Raw genomic sequence first — 23,121 nt, forward strand, 5'->3', positions numbered from 1 at the left:
TTGGAATGACCAAAGATGTGAGGGTAAAAAGAGGAAATCAACTGGTAGGCCTTGCAATCCTTTTTCTCGATATTCTGAGATGCTTATCCTTGGAATATATATATATATATATATATATATATATATATATATATATATATATATATATATATATATATATATATATATATTCTACAGTAGCAGTAGTAGCAATGTATTTCGATGGATAGGATCGATATCACGTGACATCGTGCGGAAGATGTACGGTATAACTCACTCTGGGGAAGTGGTGGGAGGCAGCAGGGTGTGGGACACCATCCCTGCGAGGATGGTGCCTGGCAGACCACCCCGGCCGGTAGTGAGGTGTGTCAGGGGGTCGGCCGCAGCCCGCAAGCCCTCTCCCCCCCCCCGTCCTCGGTCCACTACTGAGCCGGGGGTTAGCTATACCTGCACCTCAGGTTTAGGGCCGCTGTAAATCTCCGGCAGGATTCTGGAGCTTGACCCTAATGTTGGCCATCGTGCGTGCCGGTTGCTTCCTGCTTCCAGAACTACACTACGCCTACCCCCCTTTCGTGTTGCTGGTGGTGGTGGGTCTCTTGCTTCTGCTGTTATTCCTTAGGTCGTGCGGACAAACATGGGGCCATGAACTTTATATATATATATATATATATATATATATATATATATATATATATATATATATATATATATATATATGCCTCGTCAGTAGGTATTAAATTGGTTTTTGCTCCCGAGAGCTGGCTGCTTGTGTGCCCCCCACCATTAGCTAGACCACGCAATACTCGGCAAGCTGCTGCGTCACATGATTAATGTGTTGCGGCTGGCAACTCAAGGGTGGACCGTGTTGATAACTGTTTCTTTCCTTACACCTCAAAAAAGCTTTGAAACTCTCTACCCTCTCATGTCTTTCCCAATAAGTATAACTTGTTATTTTCCAAAAGACATGTTTTTCACTTCCTCTGAAATTCGTATATATTTTTCCTCGTCTTTTCTTTTTCATTAGCCTCTCATGATTTCATTTAAGGCCTGGCCTTTATGTTAGTGGAACCTCCAACATCAAAGATAAAAGTATGGGGCCCAAGACTGTACAGTACCTACAGCCTCTGAAAATACTGCGTAGAGTAGAGAAATCTACGAAGGTCCTGGATGAGTATCTACAAAGAGCAAGCCCACGGACCGCGGCCTCAAACAGCCTGAATGAGCAGTAGGGGAAGGCGGCAACCTGATCCCGGAAGGAACCGCTGGGGGTAGAGGACCTCCGAAACCATCTGAAAATATACGGAAGTGGAAGTACTTGACACATGCACCGGGTTATGATGACCCCTTTGAGTGACAGTTGACACGCGTTGAGTCATGTCCCACGGGTCATCATACACACACACACACACACACACACACACACACACACACACACACACAGGGGGTCATGCTCCTGGGCTGTGACACATGGTGGCGCCCCCACTTCCTTGGAGCCGTGAGGTGTGCATGAGGTGGATGGATAGGTTTGTGTGCTGTGAGGTTATCAACCCCATTCTCCTGTTCAGCTTGGGTGGGCCAGACCGACTGAACTCGTGTCTGCAATCGTGCCATGTTCGCCATGAGCTTATTATATCTGGTTATACCGCGTAATGTGTCGTGCTGTCGGTGCTGGCTTTACTAGTGACCAGCTGGTCGCTACGTGAGAGGGATCTGGATATCCCCATAGTGATCTGTAGATGGAGGTACTGGTGTGGTATACCGTAGTAGGGCAGGAGGTCTGGGTATGTTATGCATTGTCACATAGCTGTTGTGATGAGGAAGAGCATGGTTGTGATATGCTGCTTTATTACAGTACTTGTTGTTGCAGCGCATACAGCTGTGTATAACCTTTTCATAGCAGCAGCAATGGTGGGTTGCGACCTGCACATGTGTGTGTGTGTGTGTGTGTGTGTGTGTGTGTGTGTGTGTGTGTGTGTGTGTGTGTGTGTGTGTGTCCTCTTCCCACAGCGTCTCGTTTGTGAATTCGTTTCGTGACGGACATCTTTTACGCTGCCTGCCCTTCCACCCCTTTTGTATCCACCTCTCCCAGAACCTCCCACCCGACCATTCTCTCACCTTGAAGTTGGTTCTCTCGTGTGACCCCTCAAGCACTCACGGCGGTACGACCCTTGGGGATGATGGCTCAGCCTTTCACCTAACCCTCAGGAGTCTGGTCAGAGGCCAGGCTATCATAACCAAAGGTCGCACGGTCGTGCCCAAGGGGTTAAGTTGATGCATCCTGGAGAGTGTAGTCTCGGGGATGATTCCCAGGGTGGTGAGAGCGCTGGGGTGGAGGATACCAACGTAACTCACGAGTCAGCGGAGCGAGTGGTGAGGGTGTGGCAAGGAACCGCACACAGCAGGTGCGCCTCACACCGGATGGGCTGACACGATGAACACAAACTTATATTCACCGCAGTAGTGTGTGTTTCATGTGGTGTGTGGCCGCTGCTCGAGCCACGGTATCTCACACGGTGTGGACTCCTGGTATGTGTCTTATGCCCTAATTGCATCACTCACAGGTCTGAACACCCAAGTCCCGTCTTGTACACCACTACAGCGCTGTACTTCCCCCTCCTCCGTATACCCGTGCCGTCTTCTGCGCCCAAAACCCTCGATGTCATATCTCATCTCTTGTGCTTCGGTGTGGCTGCTCGTCCCGGCTTTGGCGTGTCATCTATTTGGGCATTTGGGTAAAGATGTTCGGCTGGTTTCATAAAGCTGAAGCCTGGACAAGAGGCTGATATATGATACTCTAGCAGCCTTGGCTGCGGAGGTAGAATGTTGGGGAACTGAGGACTGGAAGTGGGTGTGAGGGGATGCGACAAAAGGAGAGGAAGGGCGGAGGTATGTGGTTTGGCACAGGGAGTGTTGGAGTGGCAGGGTATGGTGTAGGGAGAGTAAAGACGGGTCATGTGGCAGGGAGAAAGTGGGCGATGGTGTGAGAGGGGCGGGTCAGGATCTCAGACGGCTCTTCAGAACAAAGCTCCTTCACATTTAATCATCACCAGACGTTAATTGAATTAGCAGGCGGGGTGGGAGTGGGAAGATCTGAACCACCTACCCGTCCTGGTTATTTCCTTTAGTGTGTCTGGGGATGGGTCGTTATGACAGACGAGTCACGCTGATGTAGTGGTAAAATTTTAACTTGTTTTATTGTCCTTGAATACGTTACTTTTCCGTGTGAACTGTGACGATGATGTCTGTCCTGTCAAAAAGAAGTGGACACTGTGACACCGCTGATGTGGTACAGATTGGAGGGCCACAGATCCCAGGATGCCAGATCACCCAAACGCCACAGATCACTTAAGGATAATGTTGTATTAATCATTACAGTATTAGAGTAATTTCAGCAGTTATTGATATGTTTTTCTCTGGACTTTTAAGTTGTGAGTCGATTGCAACTGAGGATTAAAATGTCTTACTTTACCATCAGCAGAATATGTATGTATTTCTAATGCTGTTATTGTTTGTACCGAGCTAAGGTTTTCATGTTTCTAACTTGGGTATTCTCTGTCCGCAGGTCACCCCACACCGAGCCCGACGCCGCCCAACGGGTCACACACAGACATGATGCCGGTCAGTAGCAGATGTTCGAGGAGGGGCCTCCGCTAGGCCTTAACAACTCTCTGGTTCACAGAAAACTCTCTAAATGTTCCTTCCTTTTGCTTCACTGGTGTATGCATGTGTTGATGTTGGTATAAGGTGAGGTGGGGTTGGTGTGAGGATACCATCAGGTTTGGTATAAATACCTTGAGGGAAAAAGGATGGTAGTAACTTTAAGCAACCTCGATGAACGTAGTACTGGGGCAACGTTGAGTTTCAGGACACCACAGGTTAAGGTAGTGTGTAGATATTAGGTATTAATTTGCATAATTAGTTGGCATATACGAAGTAAGGGAATAATTGTTCTCCTGCCGTTGGCGTCCATGTCCGGTGTGCCGTTTACGTCCACTTTTCAGGTCCAACGTCAGTTTTAAGTCATTATTTAATGTACGATCATCTGACTTCATATGTAGATAAATACTTATGAGCGCTTCAGCATCCCACTAAGACTCAGAGGCGTAGATATTATTACACATAAGGAATGATAGTCTTTAAATGATGAAGGGAAGAGTGTAGACTCGTTTTAACCGACTCGGGATGAATTGTGGATATAATGACTTGATAACATGTTTGTGGTACTTATCTTGTGTTTGCTTTATTGTGTATCGTCCAGTTAGGGAATAGATTTATGAGGAGCTAGTTAGGTGTCATGTTTGGGGCCTTGATGGGTAAGAGCACTGCTTACGTGGTGTAATAACACTCCGGGGGTTCATAGAGGTTGCGTAAAGTGGCTACTGAAGGTCGAGTATGTAGATGTATGACTGCAGAGCACTGAGGCACCAACACCAATGGGTCTCTAGACTGTGTTGTTTCTTTACTTCTCCTGTTGGTGTGATGTGATGTGCCCCACTAACGCCTGGTGATGGTCGTCACTGAGGGAGCTGGGGAACTCTGTTGCTTGTGACTTCCTTCATAAACAACAAATACTAAAAACCTGAGGACTTTAAGGTACATTTTGCATACCATGATTATTTTTATTATGTTACTTTTCAGTTCATGTTAGATTTTCTTTAATTCATTCCATAATTCATTTACTGATGTATCAATAAAAGATTTTTTTTTTTTGTGTGTGTGTGTGTTTGTGACACTGTGTTGGCTTGTTCCCTGGAGTTAGTGGGCTCCTCTGGATCACAGGAATCTCAATGGTTCCTCGTCTCTTGCCCCGGGAACACCTGACGCCTGGCCAGCCACTCTCGCCCTAGTGTCGTAACTTCGCCAGCATGTTGGTGTTCCCTCAAGGGTCAAGTGGGGCGGGAGGAGACTCCACAAGGCTACTGACGGTGTTCTCGGAGAAGATGGCACGAAATATAACCTTTTCTTACCTAATGCATTATGGGGAAACAGGAGTTTCAAAAGTCGCCCATAGGGGGAAAGGATACCAAGTTCATATCGATGGAGTACAAAATTGAATTCATTCTATATTTGAACATGCAGATGTTCTTAGCCTTCAAACGTTCAAGTACCCGCTCCTCAGATGCCGTCCCTCCCTTACCCTGGTCTACCTCCCCACCAGTGACTTGAGAGACTCCTGTCCACATAGCTTGACCCAGCTCTAACCTTTGGTGACCTTATATTTTAGGGCACACCAGGTGTTGGCAGACAGTTCCATCATCACGAACGGGTAAGTCAGCTCTCGACCGTTTCTGTTTACACTTCTCTTCTTCTGTGTTATACAACGCTTCTCGTTTGTTAACGGTCACATCTGCAACTCATGCATGACGTGTGCTTATTGTCAACTGATGGCATGTGTTTCCATGACAAGCCGCTCTGGCGTCGCTTTTGGGCAGGAGGGGAATGGACAGGTATCTTCCCAGTGTGTTTGTCTTGGAGGGAGAGTCAATATGGCACGTATCTACCAGATGTTGCTATAACGTGGGAGTGTGTGTGTGACACTAACGCCTCAAGCACCTGGCGGTGTTGTGGCGATGGTGGTAAGTTTCTGTTCACTGTTCTCGAGAACATTAGAGGCAGAAACGATCATTCATGAGTGGAAGGTAGATTATGAGTCGAGTGTGTATGTAGGTGGTATGTTGAGTCTTGTCCTGAGCACCAATGTGAGTGACTCCGTCGGCTGGGCTGCGGTAGTGAGGTTCCACACACTCAGGAGGACGTGGGGCACAGGTGGTGGTGGTGGTGGTGGTGTGGTGAAGCGAGCACAGGGGATTCACATGGCTGAGCCGAACGTGCCTCACCAAAACCCGACCTCGCCAGACACTCAGGATGCTTTAGTTCTGTACACACACACACACACACACACACACACACACACACACACACACACACACATTCTCCGACCACTTCTTTCTGAGTTATTTCCTGTGTCGCTCGTTTCTGTGTGTGAGTGTCTTCTCGAGTGCTGCAGGCACGTGTGTTGCATATTTAATGGCCTCTGGGTTGGTTTGCGAGTATCGTCTGACTCTCCGTTAGTGATCATCTCTCTGCCCCGGTAACCTGTTGAGTGGTACAAGTGTGGTGGTGTCTCCCTCAGGGAGGCAGGCAGCTTGTGGTCGGATGGATGTGTCTTGTCCCCAGCTTCTTGCTCGTGCTTGTTGCTTGTTTTATAAAGTGTCTGCTGTTGGCTGTTCTCTCTGATGTTGACAAATATATATATATATATATATATATATATATATATATATATATATATATATATATATATATATATATATATATATATATATATATATATATATATAGTGATGATTTGTGTACAATAACTATATGAGCGGTTGGACTGAAGTATCAGATTTACTAAAGGGAATGGCGCCGTGTAGGACGGATGGTTGAAGGCCATGACGTGTAGTTAAGGAGACCTGGAGTCTCGTAATGCTTCAGTTGCTGTGGTAGAGTACTTGTTACTCCAGGTACTGTGGTGGGAGCTGCCTGGTGCTCGAGGTACTGTAGCAGGAGACTGCCTGGTGTTCCAGATACTGTGGTGTGTGTGTGATGCCTCAGATGCTGGTATTCTGAGGGCTATGGTGGAGACTGACTTGCCACTGGAGGGTTTTGGTGGTGGTGGTGGAGAAGGATATTTCAACGGGATGTGTTGTATGTACTAGTGATGGTGCGGGTGGCGAGTGCAACAGGTGGCCCAGCTCTTCAGTGATCTCGTGGGACAACACTGCTGGTAGTGGTGGGTCATTGTTAACCAATAACAGTCAGTTGGAGGGAGCTGGGTGGTGCGGGCGTAACCAGAGATGGGACTGAGCAAAGACTGAACAAAAGGAGGTAAGGACGCCAGGGATGTTTGATGTCGAATTCTTTTTACAGGAAGAAGAAAGGAAAGGGGTCAAGTGACGGGTCTTTGTGTGGCGTCGTGGAGTGTCGGGTTTCATATTTATGTTGTCTGTAGTGACTGGAGGCAGGCAGGGAGGGAGGAGCAGACCCACTGAGGCGTAGAAGAATTGAGGAAGAGACGATGAAGTTGTGAATGCAGAGGCTTCGGCTCACTTGAGGCGAATCGCCCGTGTTTTCAGCCGTAACTTTAGACTTTGACGGCATTACTACACGCTAGTATGGTCTGAGTACGAGTCCTGTTGATGGACACTCTCCTACCTGCGAATGTTTTCATGGGTGGCAGATCACGTCTTCTCCTATGTAAATCACACCTTGATACCTGTTTTCTGCTCCTTCATGCATGGTCATGACGAGGCTTATGGACGTTGGATTGTGACCATTACGTTAGATGAGGATAATGGAGGCATCAGCTTCAGGCTTAGTGATATATAATGTAGGAGTAACACCAGGGAATTAGTTGTACACAGGTCACTGTTAGTGGCAGTGGGAGATATGGCTTACCCACCGTTGGTACTCCCTCTAGGTAAGGTACATAGTAATGGGATTTACCAACCACTATAATATTGTCACTGAAATGATTGGTATATACATTTCTTCTCAGTGTATATATGGGTCAAAGTGACGTGCGTGAGGATTGGAGGAATGCCTGTATAATGCGATTATATAGAGATAAGGGGAACAAAAGTGAATGTTCGAATTACAGAGGTTTAAGTCTGGTATGTTGTATGGGAGAGGAGGTGGTGGCGCGAACAGAGCATCATACTGGGGAGGAACAGTGTGGCATCGGGAGTGGTAGAGAATGTGTGGATCAGGTGTTGGCTTCTGAAGAGTTTGTATGGGGTAGAGAAACAGAGGGACTTGTATGTGGCAGTTGTGGGAGGAGGATTAGTCGTGTGTCTGGCGTGAAGGGTAAGAGAGAGGTGTGGTAGTAGGATGAGTATGATTGAGAGGGCTGAACGGGGTGTGCTGAGATTGCCTGGACTTATGGAGAGGATGGTGGAAACGGACTGAGAGGTTATATGTGTCTGAAGTAGAGGGGAAGGAGATGGAAAAACATGGTGAAAGATTAGCTGATTTATCGGGTCCTGAACTTACAGGAGGGTGAGAGGTGTGTGTATGTGGGATAGAACAAATTGGAGCCATGTGGTATATTGAGGGCGACGTGCTGTCAGTGGACTGAATCAGGTAATATGAAGTGGTCATGAGGAGCCACGGAAATCTGTGGGCCCTGGTTTCTTTGTATCATACGAGACACCTATAGGGAGGATGTGAACAAAGGCCATTTTTCGACGGTTCCTGGCGCTACCACGAAGCTATCTATCTATCTATCTGTCTTTATATATATATATATATATATATATATATATATATATATATATATATATATATATATATATATATATATATATATATATAATTATCAATAGGGTATTACCCTGACCGTGATGTTGATCTCTCGTAAATGAACATCATGATATAGTATCAGTTTTCATTTATATTACATTTATGAAAACTCGGCAAATCTCAAATATCCGACACTGAACTAACAAACTGTAAAGCTTTTGTAAATTGATATTCGTTAACGTTTCTGGTCTCGGAAATTTCCCGTTAACTGTGGGCTAGAACGCTTCACTAACCCGGAGCAGGGCTACAGGCTGCTGCTGCAGGGTTATCAAAACTGTATATTGGCGTGAGGAGAACCGGGGAAGCTTGACGCTGGTGTCAGCAGATCTGAGGAAAAGCTTATGAATGGTGTCAGGAGGTATAAGGAACCTTGACTCAACAAGATGGAAATATAAAGTTATTCCTCTCCAAGAGTGTAGGTTGAGGAGAGAGAGAGAGAGAGAGAGAGAGAGAGAGAGAGAGAGAGAGAGAGAGAGAGATGGGGTTAGAAATGATTGTGGATGATATCAGATGTAGAGTAGAAAACGTAGGGAAAACTGATTATGGTGAAAGTTGCTGGAGAAAGGCAGCGAGGCTGAGGGAAGAAAGAGGAATGTTAAAATGTAGAAAACTGTTGAATTTATTTCTTGGTGAAAATGAATTGTATTACTTCATCATACAGAGGCTTAGGATTTACTCAGGGTATTGTTTAGCAAATGGAAAATTTACACATGTATACGGTACCGTACCCCACTTGTCCATTTTTTCTGAAAAAGACTTTCACTTCCATTATGTAAATCATATTGTTGCAAAGGGTAACACTGTAGCCAGGTCTGGTGATTGCCTGCAGCAGGGACCCCGTGTAGGCTAATGAGTTGACCGTCGTCCTTTTGATATGGTAATGCTGCTGGCGCAACCGTACCCCCCCCCCGCCCCCTGCTCCGTGTACCATCGATTGCCCCCTTCTGTTTCCCCGTGTGGCTGGTCATGAGAGACCCAGAATATTTGTGTTTGCCTCTCTATGTTTCTGTGTGTGCGCGCGCAAGTTTGTTTTTGTGCGTTCTTGTGCGGGAATGTTTTTCCTGTGTGCCAAATTACTTTTTTGTGCAGTAGGGAGAGAGTGTGTTGTGTTACACTCGTGAGGCCCTCACACACTCGTATGAGTGTGTGTGTGTGTGTGTGTGGGGTGTGTGTCTTCAGCTGTTTGTGTGTGTGTGTGTGCGTGTGCGTATGTGTTTGTTTAGAGGAAGAGGAAGAGGTAAGGAGGTGAGGCGTGAGCTGAGGCCCTCATCATCACATGAGACCTCATGAGATTCTCATCTTTGCGAGTGTATAAAAGTTATTTTCATCTTATGAGATGAGGATTTACAAAATATCCTCAATCGTCGAGTTGGGAGATGGAGATGTATCCCGCAACCCTTGCGTATATCCCTGGAACTTGATATGTCATCAAGTTTCCTACATAATGCTGAACTGGAGTTCATACGTCTGGGCGAGGTTAACTGTAGTTATACTTTTGGAGTGATTAATTGTAGTCAGACTTGGGGAAATTAATGATCCTGGCGACCCAGAAAACGGGCTTGAGTTAAGAGAAACTGAGCCTTATTTTCGAAAGGTCTGGAACTGTAATGTCCAATCATTGCCTTTAATGTATGGTAGAGGTTTTTGAAGGAGCGTCTCAACTTCGTGTTTATCAGCTTTATGTACGTAGGGTCACTACGAAAGTGCATGTAGGGCATCATAACCTCTCTCCATTGTCCAAGTGTCTGTGTAAAGACACATTCTCGTGAGCACGGTAACTCGTGAACAATATATGATAGGAACTTCATACTTACACCAGAGGGACCCACAGTGACGTGTGAGGTGGTGAGGGTGTCAGGAGGTGGGCGTGGTGGAGTTGTGACACAGTTAACGCTAGCTGCTCCCCACGCCTGGTTACCCCGACACACGCCGCCACTCACCACCCTCTCATTTTCCAGTCTGAAGATTCCATGACCCAGTGAGTATGATCATGAGGGACACAAAGTGTGTCTGGTGGCCTCGTGAACCAGGAGGGACACACGTGGGGCGTCTGGTGGCCTCGTGAACCAGAAGGGAGACACGCGGGGCGTCTGGTGTCCTCGTGAACCAGGATGGAGTCACGTGGGGCGTCTGGTGGCCTCGTGAACCAGGAGGGAGTCACGCGGGGTGTCTGGTGGCCTCGTGAACCAGGAGGGAGACACGCGGGGCGTCTGGTGGCCTCGTGAACCAGGAGAGAGATACGCGGAGCGTCTGGTGGCCTCAGTGAACCAGGAGGGAGTCACGCGGGGCGTCTAGTGGCCTCGTGAACCTGGAGGGAGACACGCAGGACGATACGCAGGGAGATACACGGGGTGTCTAGTGGCCTCGTGAACCAGGAGGAAGACACGCGGGGTGTCTGGTGGCCCCGTGACGTAGGAGCGGAAGCCACAGTATGTCGTGTGAAGTAGGAAGAGGGTAGCGCTCCTGGGCTGGGCTGACGCTGCTGAGGATGATAAGGCTGAGAGGTTTTGCTGAGACTGTTGCTGAGTGAAGAGGGAGGAAGGGGGGACTCCGGGTGTTCGTGAGGAGCGGTGGGAACATCCCTCCCTCTGTGGTTGTCACGTAGCGGAAGTGGTGGATGGAGGGGACGGGGAGTATATCCGCCGTAGACGCTCCTGAACCGGATGAATGAGGCGCTACCTTGACATGCGGGTTTTGTAGCCCAGGATGCTTGTTGACCTGGAGTTGAGGGAGGAGGATACGGATCAGGTAGAGAGTGTCAGCAGTGGTCGTCCCGCGCCACACCACGCCCTCTGAACAATGAGACGAAAGTCTTACTTTATGATCCTTTAATTGTGGAGGATCCAAGGTCGCAGTGTCACAGCAACAGAGGCTGGGGGGGGGGGGGGGGGGGAGCAAACAGTGAAGAGCAAAACCCTCTCCTTCTGCTGGTGTTGGAGCAAAGCCCTCTCCTTCTGCAGGCGGAGCAGCAGCAGGATTAACAAGAGCCTGGCGTCACTAAGGGAACCAGCAGGGGCCTTTCCTTTCCTCTTAAAACCTGACCCACCCACCTCAACACAGTGATTATCAGAGGATTGCTAAAAGGGAGTTCCTTTGTGCCTCTCCTGTGGTAGGTTGAAGTGACGCTAAGGTACAATTGGTACATTGAAACTGGCTCTTGTCAGTAACAATGATCGTCCACTGAACGCACGAAATTACCATAACCCAACGAAAACAATAATTTCTAAGAAAAAACAATTCTTCTTTATTCTGTATTCATAAAGTAAAGATCTTAGTATTTTGAACTTTATATTTGTCGAAGATCCGTATTATTTCGAAATGTCCTGCTTACAATCAGAGGAATTTGGGGAACTTCAGCTAAACATTCCGCCGATAGAGACACGAAATTACTCATTAACCCAGTTAAGTCATGTATTCATCATTCATTAACCACGTTTAGTCGTACATTCATTACTCATCAGCCAACTTTAGCCGTATACTCATTGTAGATCGACACGAGCGTGTTCGTCATGTTGCAGACTAGTGCTGCTGTTGCTGCTGCTGCTGCTGTTGCTGCTGCTGCAGGTTCATACTCGTAAACACTTCGACACAACACAGTAACTCTCAGGGTTGCCTTCATGAAGAGTAATGATGCTGATATTGTTATGTATTCGTTAATCTTGGTCACGCACAAATCTCGAGCATAGAGCTGTAAGGCTGCTTTTAGTGTGACGGAGTAGCAATAGCGACCATGGGACCAGTGGTGGCATTGCTGGCGGATGGCAACAGACCAGTGTGTTGGATTAGCCACAGGACCAGTGTGTTGGAGTGGTGGAGTTGGTCACAGGACCAGTGTGGTGGAGTGGTGGTGATGGCCACAGGACCAGTGTGGTGGAGTGGTGGTGATGGCCACATGACCAGTGTGGTGGAGTGGTGGTGATGGCCACATGACCAGTGTGGTGGAGTAGTGGAGTTGGTCACAGGATATATGGAGCTCACAGAGTAAAGCCCCGGAGCCATTGCTGCTCATGTGACGTCCGTTTACTTTGCCAGTTGGGTCGTCTGTTATGGTGTGCATCGGGCGCACCATCAAACGTGTTAGACTAATGGCGTCTCCTCCATAAGCCGTGGTGTACAAGCATCCAACCACATCTTAGTGGTAAACAACTTAAGAGCCTTGAGACAATATATATTCAATATGTATTTAGCTTCTTTTAGAATTTGACCTTCAAATTATCTTAGTTTTTACGGCGTTGCTCTTTATTGCGTTGTAAACAATGCAGCTTGCAGATGTTTGACGTAGGAAGTGATGGCGAAGCAAGGTGGGCTGGAGGTTGGTAGCGGTGATTGGTGCACAGTTGTGACGTTATGCGAGGTTGTAAGTGATACAACAGAAAAAATTGTTGAGGAAAAAGAGAAAAGATTCTAAAGGTGCTTGGCAGAGAATGAAGAAATAGGAGTAGGAGGAGAAATGGGAATAGGAGGAGAGGGAAAAGGCAACCGGCAGTGTAAGATTTTGGAGGAATAGAAGCGATGTTGGAGGAAGGTCTTTTGGAGGTGGAGGAGGAGGGAGCAAGCGAGGGAGAAGTGGTGGTGAAGTAGCAGGAATAAGGGTGGAGTATGATGTATCGGCTGAGGGAGCAGATAGGGGTGAGGTGGTGAATGGGACATCTGGATGGGAAGTGTGTGGCGGAGCTGGTGTGATCTGAGTCAGGGAAGCAGGCGCTGGCGGGTGTGTGAACGCGCAGGCGGGATGACCAACGTGCGCCGTGCCCTTCTTGCCTGCTCCAGCTGAGGAGGAGCAGCAGTTCCTCACCAGGTCTAACATGGCCAGGGAGCATGACACCCGTCGTGCTCCACCTGTCGTCAGCTGCAGCAGCTACACTGAGGACACGTTGTGGGACCATAATGTTAAGATGTGAGGAGAAGGTGGGCGAGGCTCTGAACATGTGTGCTAGTGATCGTCCGTTGATGTCACACTCTAGCGACAGCTGGGCGTTGGGTGCTCATGGTCTTCATGATCTGATAGCCAGTGGACGTGGTGTTGGCGATGCTGAGGGGGTTCAGGTTTTCAAACTCCTACAGACAAGCCACCAGGAGGTATCCTGACTAACTTAAGACAGCAAGTCACGTTTAGTCGATCTGTTTCTCCTAGCGTATTAAAAGTAGCCATTGTTTTTCGGCAGCGCTTGTAGATTGATTTACGAGTTTAGAATTAGGTAATATAGCTACTTATACAATCAGTCTAGGAACTCAGTTAATAAGGTTGATAACATATTGAATACATAAAGGATTTACCCCTGCTGGGTAAAGGTGATATTGCTCGTCGTCATAAGTAAGTGAACTCAGGTTCCTACATCCGATAGTTGAAACATACAGTGGTGTAACGCTGTGTTATAGCCACTTGTGGAGGCCAGAGGAAGGCTTCGAGGCTCCCGCAACTGCAGGCACCACGGGAGGCGGGTCACGATACTGCCGCAGGACTCCAGCGGCCTGCAGGAGGGAGTGGCGCTGGGTTGGAGACGTGGGGGTAGGAAATAAGTGAGGCGGCGGGTGACCATAGAGGGCCACTGGTGATGTCACTGGTGGATTGCTTTGCTGTGGGTGATGCTACAAGATGAAGGACAGGCCATTGTTGTGGTGGTTTACACCTGCCACACTCATGTATCAAAGATACACTCACACACACACACACACACACACCACTCCACTCCACTCCACTCCACTCCACTCCACTCCACTCCACTCCACTCCACACACCACACCACACCACACCACACCACACCACACCACACCAAGCCTTTGTTTATATGATTGCTTAGGAGTCAGACAACATGAGGGAGGCGGTAATATGAGAACAAATGAGAGGACAGAGAGTGGCACCCACCATGCCAGGTGCGACACTGCTTGCTGCTTGCTGGCACAGAAGCCACCGCTACGGTACTGGAAAAATGTGAAATAAAGGCCCCTGTAATGAAAGACGTTAAACTAGTGAGATACTGCCAAAGGAGGAGCTTTTGTTGAGTGTGCAACTCACAGAGTACTGATGCTCCTGTTACCCTGCTGAGACCAGAGCCTCCTGCATCAAGTAGTCATTAATAACAGACTTACTGTTTAATCATCGCATTACTGCCGCCCCTGTTATCTGCAGGAGGTCATTAGTGATCGTCTGAGGTGTGGCCTCAAGAGGGCCCCACCGTCAGCCGGTGATTGCATAACCTTTGTTGGCGCTGATGGTCTCGTCGACGTGGTGATGGCGGGTGGGGAGGGCGGTATGGGTGAAACCCCCACTCCTCGGCGGTGGGGGGAGGATGGGAAGCCGGCCACTAGGAAGGGAAAGGGAGGGTGTCAAGGCTAAGGGGAAGGAAAAGAAACGTGAAAGCCCGCAGTAGGGGGAGGACAAAGGGTAACGCAAGCAACTGCTGCAGAGAGATGTCGCGTGTGTTGTGCTGGATAGTGCGGATGAGGGACGCTGTGTGTCTATTCTCGCGCCCCCGCCCGGTGCTGGGAAGTGAGTGATACTTCATGGGGTTAGCGCTAAGGTGGCAAGTTAAATGTCAAGGCTGAAGGTACTATGATCTAACCAGGATATTTACGGTGTGAAGGTAGCATTTCCCCCTCTTAAGTCCGGGTGTTGCAGCCATGATGGTTAGTGCGGGTTACCGTAGCATACGGTTGGCTTTCCGGAGCGCCTCGCCAACACCACCCATACCTTGTAGGTGCTGGCACTTCCCACCTCCCATGTTGTGGTGAAAGTCTTGAAGGATGAGACTGGATGTGTTGCGGTGGCGATGAAGGGAGCGACAGGAGGTTACCAGCGTCTTCACCTTCATCACCACCGGAGGAGGGGAGTCGCCTGTTCTAACGCCTCCACCCTGGGCATCCTTGTTTACAACTTCACACCTTTGGTTTATTATGGTTGAGGTGACTGGCGGGAAAGGATGGCGAAGGACTCCAGTGTCGCGGGGTGTCAAGGGTGGAGGTCTGTGGAGAAGATAAGGAAGAGGCGGTAGTGTAGATAGAGGAATGGGAGACGAATGATGGGAAGGTGGAGAAAGAAGTGATGATGGAGAGAGAGAGAGAGAGAGAGAGAGAGAGAGAGAGAGAGAGAGAGAGAGAGAGAGAGAGAGAGAGAGAGAGAGTAAATGACGGTCATTTGGATCAGTATGACAAGGTGACGCTGCTCTCACCATAACACACAACACTAATACTAGTCCCTTTCTCGCATACAGCCACAGCGCCGCCCAACCAGCGAAGCATACGTGAGACGGTAGGGTGCTGTGACGTCAGGGGAGTTGGTTTCTTTTGGATTTATTTACCAGTAAGATGTGAAGAGTTTTACAGACATTTGGAGACAATATAGACAGATGAACGGTGCTGTTTGGCGGGACGGGATATTGACAGGTGCTTGGCGCTCAGGGACGGGTAACCTCCGAGGCTTCCCCGCTCTTCATTCTGTGGTGTGGTCCTGATGGGAGGCCATATAAGGATAATAACGTCGAGTGTGTTTGGGTATTGTGTTTAGCGGCAGAATGATCCCTGGCAGGGCTTATATGTGGCTGGATCAGACGTCCGTCACTGCACATTAAATATCAGACCTTGATGGATAATGGTCATTGTATTATTATCATTGCTTGGGAGATTGGGTGAGCTGCTCAGTATGCGTGCCGTCCCTTGGTGTCTGTGCGTATGGCCTTGGCAACTAGATGGAAGATTCCCTTCACTTTTATATCGATATGATTATTATCACAGCGTCCTGTTGATGCCTCTCTGCCTCCTCAGAGACGATTATTCGTAAGACTCCTCATTGTTCACGTTTCTTGTTCATTGTCTTTCACTTCGCGACTCACTAGCCCAAGCAACCACCGTTACTCTTATGCACGAACCCTAATCACCAGAGGCTCTCGAATGGTAAGACTTCTTTCTCAAGACCTCAGAGTTGTGGAACTTTGACTAGATCACGGGTCTCGGAATCCTCCCCCAAGACCCTTGCCCCGGTGTCCGCATTTTCCTCATCTTGGTAAATGAGTGAGTGGGAGGGTAAGATGCTACACCCACAACACTGGCCCAGATTGCTGGTTCTCCTCTGCCTCCCCTGGCTGGCTGGCTCCTAGGATCCAGATCTATTATCCCGATCCGCACCAGATCCTGGCAAATTTGGCACGTTTACGAGGTCGTTTGTAGTGGTAATGCGAGGTGGTGTGGCGGCAGCGGCGCCTTCCTGCTGGCCAGCCAGCCCCACACTCCTGCCCACTTCTCAGTACACCATCCCGTAGCTTTAACGCCGGAAGCAGAGCTGAGGCGTGGTAAGTTGCCTCAGAAAAGTCGTGTCTTCCTTATGTTAAAAGACGTGGTGGGATGATCGTCTTGTTCCTTCGAGTTATGCCGTCATGAAGAATAACACATAAAAGATCATCAAATTTCAGTTGTAAAGATGTTGATGTCATCAATCTGTAACGTACTTGTAAATAGTAAAAATTATGACCGTTGACCTCACATTAGCAATAGATTATGTATCCCATGGTCAGAGATAAGAACGTCCCTCAACCCTTAGATCGTCTCGACTCAGTGGTTTACAACTTGATAATTTATTTTGTATTACTGTCGTAAACCCGGGCAAGCTGTTGGACCCTCATACAGATTGTATCTCCAGATCTAATACCCTTGGATGATAGCATGATGTCGCTATCTTAACTACGGTGTTATTGCAGCTGTGTACCGAGAGGAGGATAATTTGTACACAAGTGTGTTCGTTTGGTCTCCGCGCTGGCGATGCTTGGTTACCTCACTCTGGTGACGGATCTCAAAACGTTGTCTACAGTTTCTAATGATCATCAGTGTTGCTGCTGACCTTCTTGTAGCTCACCTCTTGCTGTGTTGCTTGTTTACCCTCGTCCTTCTCACCTGAGCCTCACTGTGGCCCAGGTGTACATCACTGAGCACTGTGGAGGTTCGTCATCTCTTGGGTTGGGGTAACGCAAGCGGACCACCTGTCTTAAGGGCGGTTGAAAGGTCGTATCTAGCAGCGCCTACCACTTGTAACCTCCTGAGCCCGGCAGCTTGACACTTGAACGCACGACGGTATGATCCTTGAGCACGACGGTATCATTCTTGAGTATGATGATGGTCATTGTGTATGATGGTTGCATCTAACCTGACCCATGTGAGACAAGTCACAGATCATGCCGTTAGACTGGCACTAACTAATGTCGTACTGTTGTGCTCATGAAACCGGTGCCAGGTATCAGGACCGGCTTGTAAAGTTGTATGGTGGCGATTAACATGATACAATCTCTCCTTGTGAGAGGCTTTTGCGAGTCCGGGAGTTGATTGGTAGACTGGACAGCGTCGCTTACACAAGCGTCAGGTAGTGGTCAACGCGGTGTCTCCATCTGTTGGGTTGATGAGGCTGTGGCATGTGGCAGACTGCCACCTGCTTGACGAGTCTCATTACTTGTCTTTATCTTCTCCCTCATTATGAGTGTTACGCGCTATCCCAACCGCAAGGCAGACTCTCGTCATAATTACTCTTTAGTCTACTAACACGTACATGTAATTATTAGGTTTAATTCCGATAATTATAAGACCTATAATGGTGAAGTTAGACAAGGTAGTGCGTGTGTTGGGGCCCAGAGCAGGTGCTTCTGGCCTTCCTGGTGTAACCAGTAGTGGGGCCAGGATGACTGGAGTCGATGGTTTGCGGCGATTGTGATGTTACAAGCCTCGGGTAACCTCTCATGATCAGCCATGTTTTTTGCCACAGCCAACAGGGAAATTCTCCCGGCACCAGGGAAGAGATGTTGGTGATGTAAGGCTAACCTTTGACTCCTTAACGAGGAGAAGGGATGGGTTTACAGGGCTCGGGAGGAGGCGAAGGTGCTGATACAACTGAAGATCTTACGCTAATGAGACGACTCCTGGTGCAGCTGACGACCCCGAACTGATGTGGCGTCTCCTGGTATATAGTTGACGCATACAGAGGTGCCACTGGAAGGAGGCGGAGGGAGGAAGGCAGCGGGAGGCTTAACGTACCAAGTTCTGGCACTTAAGCTGCAAATGGATAAACTTGTGTTAGTTACGACCCGCAGGCGGGCGCCTTAATGTGAGCTCTTTGCCCCGCCTCTTACTTGAATTTGATCGAGTGCAATTCTTGTTGGGCGTTCTTAGGACGTATGTTGTTAATACAGAGGTGGTGAGCAGGATGTAAAGTCCGGAGTGAGAATTAATGTGATACTGAGGTCGGAAGAGAGTCTTTGGAAAGAGACAAGGTGGCTGGCTACTAGGGTGTAAGACAGGAAGGGCGCGGGTCTTAGTGATAGGAAAAAGACAGTTACTGGGGAGTGAGTGATAGGAATAAGATATCCTGGGGTTTTAGTTTCATGATACAGACAGTCACATTAACCTGAAGTTATGGGAATGAACTGTCACATAGTATACTGTCACAGAAACTCAAAATTACCAGAATGTCGGAGTTGAAATATTAAGATATTGGGTTTGATGACACGAGAGAAAAAAAGTTTCTAGATTTCTGACTGTATACAAGGTATTTTTAAATCCTCTTCTCGTCCACGTATCTCCGACTTGCCCATTCCTGCTGTCCCCCACCACGGCGTTCCCCTGTACCTGCGACAGCCGTCAGTCACGGGAAAACAAACACCAATTGGAAAAATATACAAACGTCGTTACAACTTTCGACGTAAAAAAAAAGGTGTCCTCATCAAGAGGCACAAAAACGCCTGCGCGTCCACACACACACACACACACACGAACGCAAACACACACAAACACGAACAAAAAAAATCACACACACACACACACACACAAAGCACGTTCGTCGCCTCCGCTCATATAAAAAGAAACTTGTTTATTTGACCGTGGTTCAAAGATGGAGTTGATTGGCGGAGCAGCGTGGAGAACAAAGCGGCCTGATTGGCTGGCTGTGTCGAGGGTTGCTAGACGAACGCGCTGGGTGCCGCCGAACATGGCCGATGATTACTTTCGGGTAATTATCGTTAAATACCGCTCACTCTGCTTGATTACCCCATCTCACGTCACATTAGTAGCTGTCAATAGGTTGTTCAAACACAAGTTTCGTGTGTTCAGTTTACCTTCGTGTGACCTTTCTCTTTGGGTTTCGTGGGCGAGCTTATGTTTGTTGGAACAAAACATTTATCAGTTTTGTGGTCTACTTTCCCTAGTGATAACCTGACCTGAAAGTTATAGGATTTTTAGACTATTGAAGATCGATTTTTTTATTTTTTTCTATTGATGAAGCTTTTAGGTTACGGCAGCTTTTGGCAAAAGATTATATACTTATATATATATATATATATATATATATATATATATATATATATATATATATATATATATATATATATATATAGTAGTGACCAGACGTACGTAAGAAACCTTGATGGCTGGAGTGGCCAGAATTACGAGATGCAGCTGTTGATGAGACTGACTGTGGGCGACCCTTGTTAACGTCACGCTACGTCACAGTTAACATGCATGAAGGCAGGGTCAGGAGGGGAGGTTGGGTGGACCTGTGGGGGTTCCGTCTCAGCTAAGGTGTGCTGCGTCGAGAAGAATAAACGTTATTGTCACTTGCAGATTTTGGAAACGTATTATATTATGGTTACGTTCGTGTGACCGGGAATAGCAGTGTTAACCAGCCGTTGGTGTAGCCTGTATGGCACTGTTAACCTGCCGACACTGTAACCAAAGTTGGCACTTGTTAGCTTGTCGTTACTACGGTCGGAGTTGGCTCGGTTGACCTCCCATTTTTGTGGTCTGGACTGGCACTGTTAACCTACTGTTAGCGTAGCCGAGATCGGCTTTTAAACTTGCCGGAGATGTGGCCGGGTTAGCCTCTGTTAAACTGCCGTTAGTGTGGACGAGATCGTCACAGTTAGGTTCCCGTTAATGTGGCCATCGTTTTACGCAGTTAATCTCCCGTTAATGTCAGTACGTATTGCTATTATTCCCGTAGAGAGAGAGAGAGAGAGAGAGAGAGAGAGAGAGAGAGAGAGAGAGAGAGATGTATGTGTCGTTCAGTTGTATTTTCCTCCGTTGCTATCGTGGTTGAGAGCACAGTATGGCATGTTGATAAACATTACGTCGGCCTTGTGCCCGTCAGCGTCGGTGGAGTTTTTTAAAACTATTATTATTTTATACTATTAATTATTCACTGGATGAATAACCCGTGAATAATTGATATGAACCCGGCTGCTGTTTCTGTGTCCTATGGAAAAAATGTATCCCGTATGCAATTTATTTTTTCATGGTCTTTTAGCTTTGCAAAATGGAATATTTTTTTCTTTTTTTTTGAGCATGGGGAAATATTGGTTTTTACCTTTTTTGTTTTATATGAGCTGTAGAGCTGTGTATACTCTACATGAAAATACTCTCCCTGTTAGCTGGAGTTGTACGTCGTATGGTTGCTGGTTGTCAGGCAACTCGCGTATGTTGAGTTGTTTGCTCGTTTATGTAGTCTTCCTGATGGTGACCTGCAGTGCACAGAGGTTTGAACTTTGAGCACAGAGGTACGACCACTTAGGCATAGCGGTACGACCCTCGAACACTACGCTACATTTTGACCTTGACGATAAGACCCTTGAACACGGTGGTACGACCTTTGAGTGTTATGACCCGTAAGCATTATATAAAAGGTCATGTTATCATAACCATAGACTACCATCGTGGTGAAGGGTCATGCACTCGTTCTCAAAGGTCATGTCCCCGTTGGCAAGTCGAGCAGTCGTGCTCAAGGGTCGTAGCGCCGTGTTCAAAGGTCGTACCGTCATGCTTAAGGTACAACGCGGATGGACACCTCGCTAAGTTCATTAGGTTCCTTCAGTAAACGAAATTAGATTTTTCATGGGGTTTTGCATCCTTTTCACGAGTCGTACTTTCCGGTCTATGCTCTAGGGCATCACCCATCCATATATTACTACAAACGGATTCAACACACCCCAGGACCCTTCATGTCCACGATGCAAGGACCACAGGGAAGACACCCAACATTTACTGCTTAGATCCCCCCGTGCTCTTCCCACACACGTATTTACACACACAACATCGCTGCACTTTATGACCTGTGGCCGCTTTCCCGATTGCAGATTGCAGCGGGATCTTTGTAAATATAGAAGGGACTCCTGGTTCAGAAATTTTTATATTATATATATATATATATATATATATATATATATATATATATATTTCTTCTTTTTTTTCTTTTTTTTAAACTATTCGCCATTTCCCGCGTTAGCGAGGTAGCGTTAAGAACAGAGGACTGGGCCTTTTTTGGAATATCCTCACCTGGCCCCCTCTGTTCCTTCTTTTGGAAAATTAAAAAAATATATATATATATATATATATATATATATATATATATATATATATATATATATATATATATATATATATATATATATACACACACACGGAGAGGGGGATGTTCAGCGAAGCATTAGCCAACTTTTTTTTGTCATGTATAACTGGAAGGCTGCAGCGACAGACCACATTCTTATTTGCATTATTCCAAGGACGACTAATCAATGGTCGTAGACGATCCAATTTTTAAGGTCGGCATACTTTTTAATACGATTTTACTGCATAAACAAAAATTACCATAGAATATGAGATACATTCAAGGATCTCATTTGGTCTGTGAGCTTTGTAGCGTCGAGACATCAGTGTAGACTGAGGCGTGACATACCTCAGTTGTTTTACTTGGAGACTTGGAGTGATTGAGGGCGTAAATTGCGTGTTTGGGCGTGGTGGCACTGCTGCTTCAGGTAAGCACTCGGGGGTTCCCCTTAGGTAAACCGGGTTAGAGAGACTGCGTGGTGATGAGTGCCCCACACCACCGGAGTTGTGAGGGTTCTTTATGACCTCACCGTGGAAGAGGCTGGATGAGCGAGTGTACTAAATCACAGGAGGAATGAGTATCATGTGTCCATCTTGCCTCACGACTACTCTGTTGGAGGATCACTTATATTTAGTAGATTAACATGTGTATCGATAGTTTAACTCTGTAGGCACCCTAATACCATGTCATTTATTGGCGGTAAAGTTTGAATGATAACTCTTATGGTAATATTAACTGATTGTATGTATTTTTTTTCTCTTAACAGCGGCGGAAAGTGGTGGAGGCCCTGTACGACTATGATGCTACTGAAGCCGGGGACCTGTCCTTACGGAAAGTGAGTACTTAAATATGGCTCTTCACGCTGATACTTGTACCAACCAACACAGCAGCTATATCCTGGCGATAACTTTTAGTAATGTGTAACAGAAGTTTTGCATCTGCCATGTAAAGAACATCCACAATTCATCCATATGAGCCTCATTTCACTTATTATTACTTCCTCAAATATACAAATCTTACTTCCCTCTGGAAGGTGACGAGTCCCAATAAGCCTTCGTCAGTGTAGTTTTAATGATGCTATATTCTTACAAGCTTCACTGTACGTTGTTACCTTTGTCTTAAACATAATTCACCATGCTCCCTTACCTTCACTTTGATAATCACAAACAAGCTTTTGCAGTCTGATATTGTTTTTTCTAACAAATCGAGACGATTAACTCATAATTCAATTCTTTTGCCTTTTATAATGGTTTCTAGATTTGGATTTTTAACGTACCTTATAAATCTCGTTTCTCATTTTCAGATTTACAATAATAAAGTAGAGATAGCTACTTTTTATTGAAAATCAAACCGAATGCAGTATCTGCATTCATTATCAGCTTCATAGCTATTGGCATGTATGGGAATATGTTTATTAAACACTGTTTGCAGCTAATCTCTGAATT

The 23,121-nt window shown here is 46.9% G+C and overlaps 1 protein-coding gene across 8 annotated transcripts in view; it reads left to right on the forward strand.

Moving 5' to 3' along the window:
- Btk (tyrosine-protein kinase Btk29A) overlaps nt 1–23,121 on the forward strand; it is a 433,655-nt gene that overhangs the window by 395,832 nt on the left and 14,702 nt on the right. For 6 of the 8 annotated variants that reach the window (XM_071668445.1, XM_071668442.1, XM_071668443.1 and 3 more), the window contains 3 exons: nt 3,542–3,597; nt 5,204–5,245; nt 22,443–22,511. In XM_071668445.1, the coding sequence (XP_071524546.1) occupies nt 3,542–3,597; nt 5,204–5,245; nt 22,443–22,511 (167 nt within the window). The remainder of the gene's footprint in view (nt 1–3,541; nt 3,598–5,203; nt 5,246–22,442; nt 22,512–23,121) is intronic. The other 2 variants (XM_071668441.1, XM_071668440.1) reach the window with 1 other exon arrangement.

This window comes from Panulirus ornatus, chromosome 13 (genome assembly GCF_036320965.1).
Source record: "Panulirus ornatus isolate Po-2019 chromosome 13, ASM3632096v1, whole genome shotgun sequence".
NCBI classification, from domain to species: domain Eukaryota; kingdom Metazoa; phylum Arthropoda; class Malacostraca; order Decapoda; family Palinuridae; genus Panulirus; species Panulirus ornatus.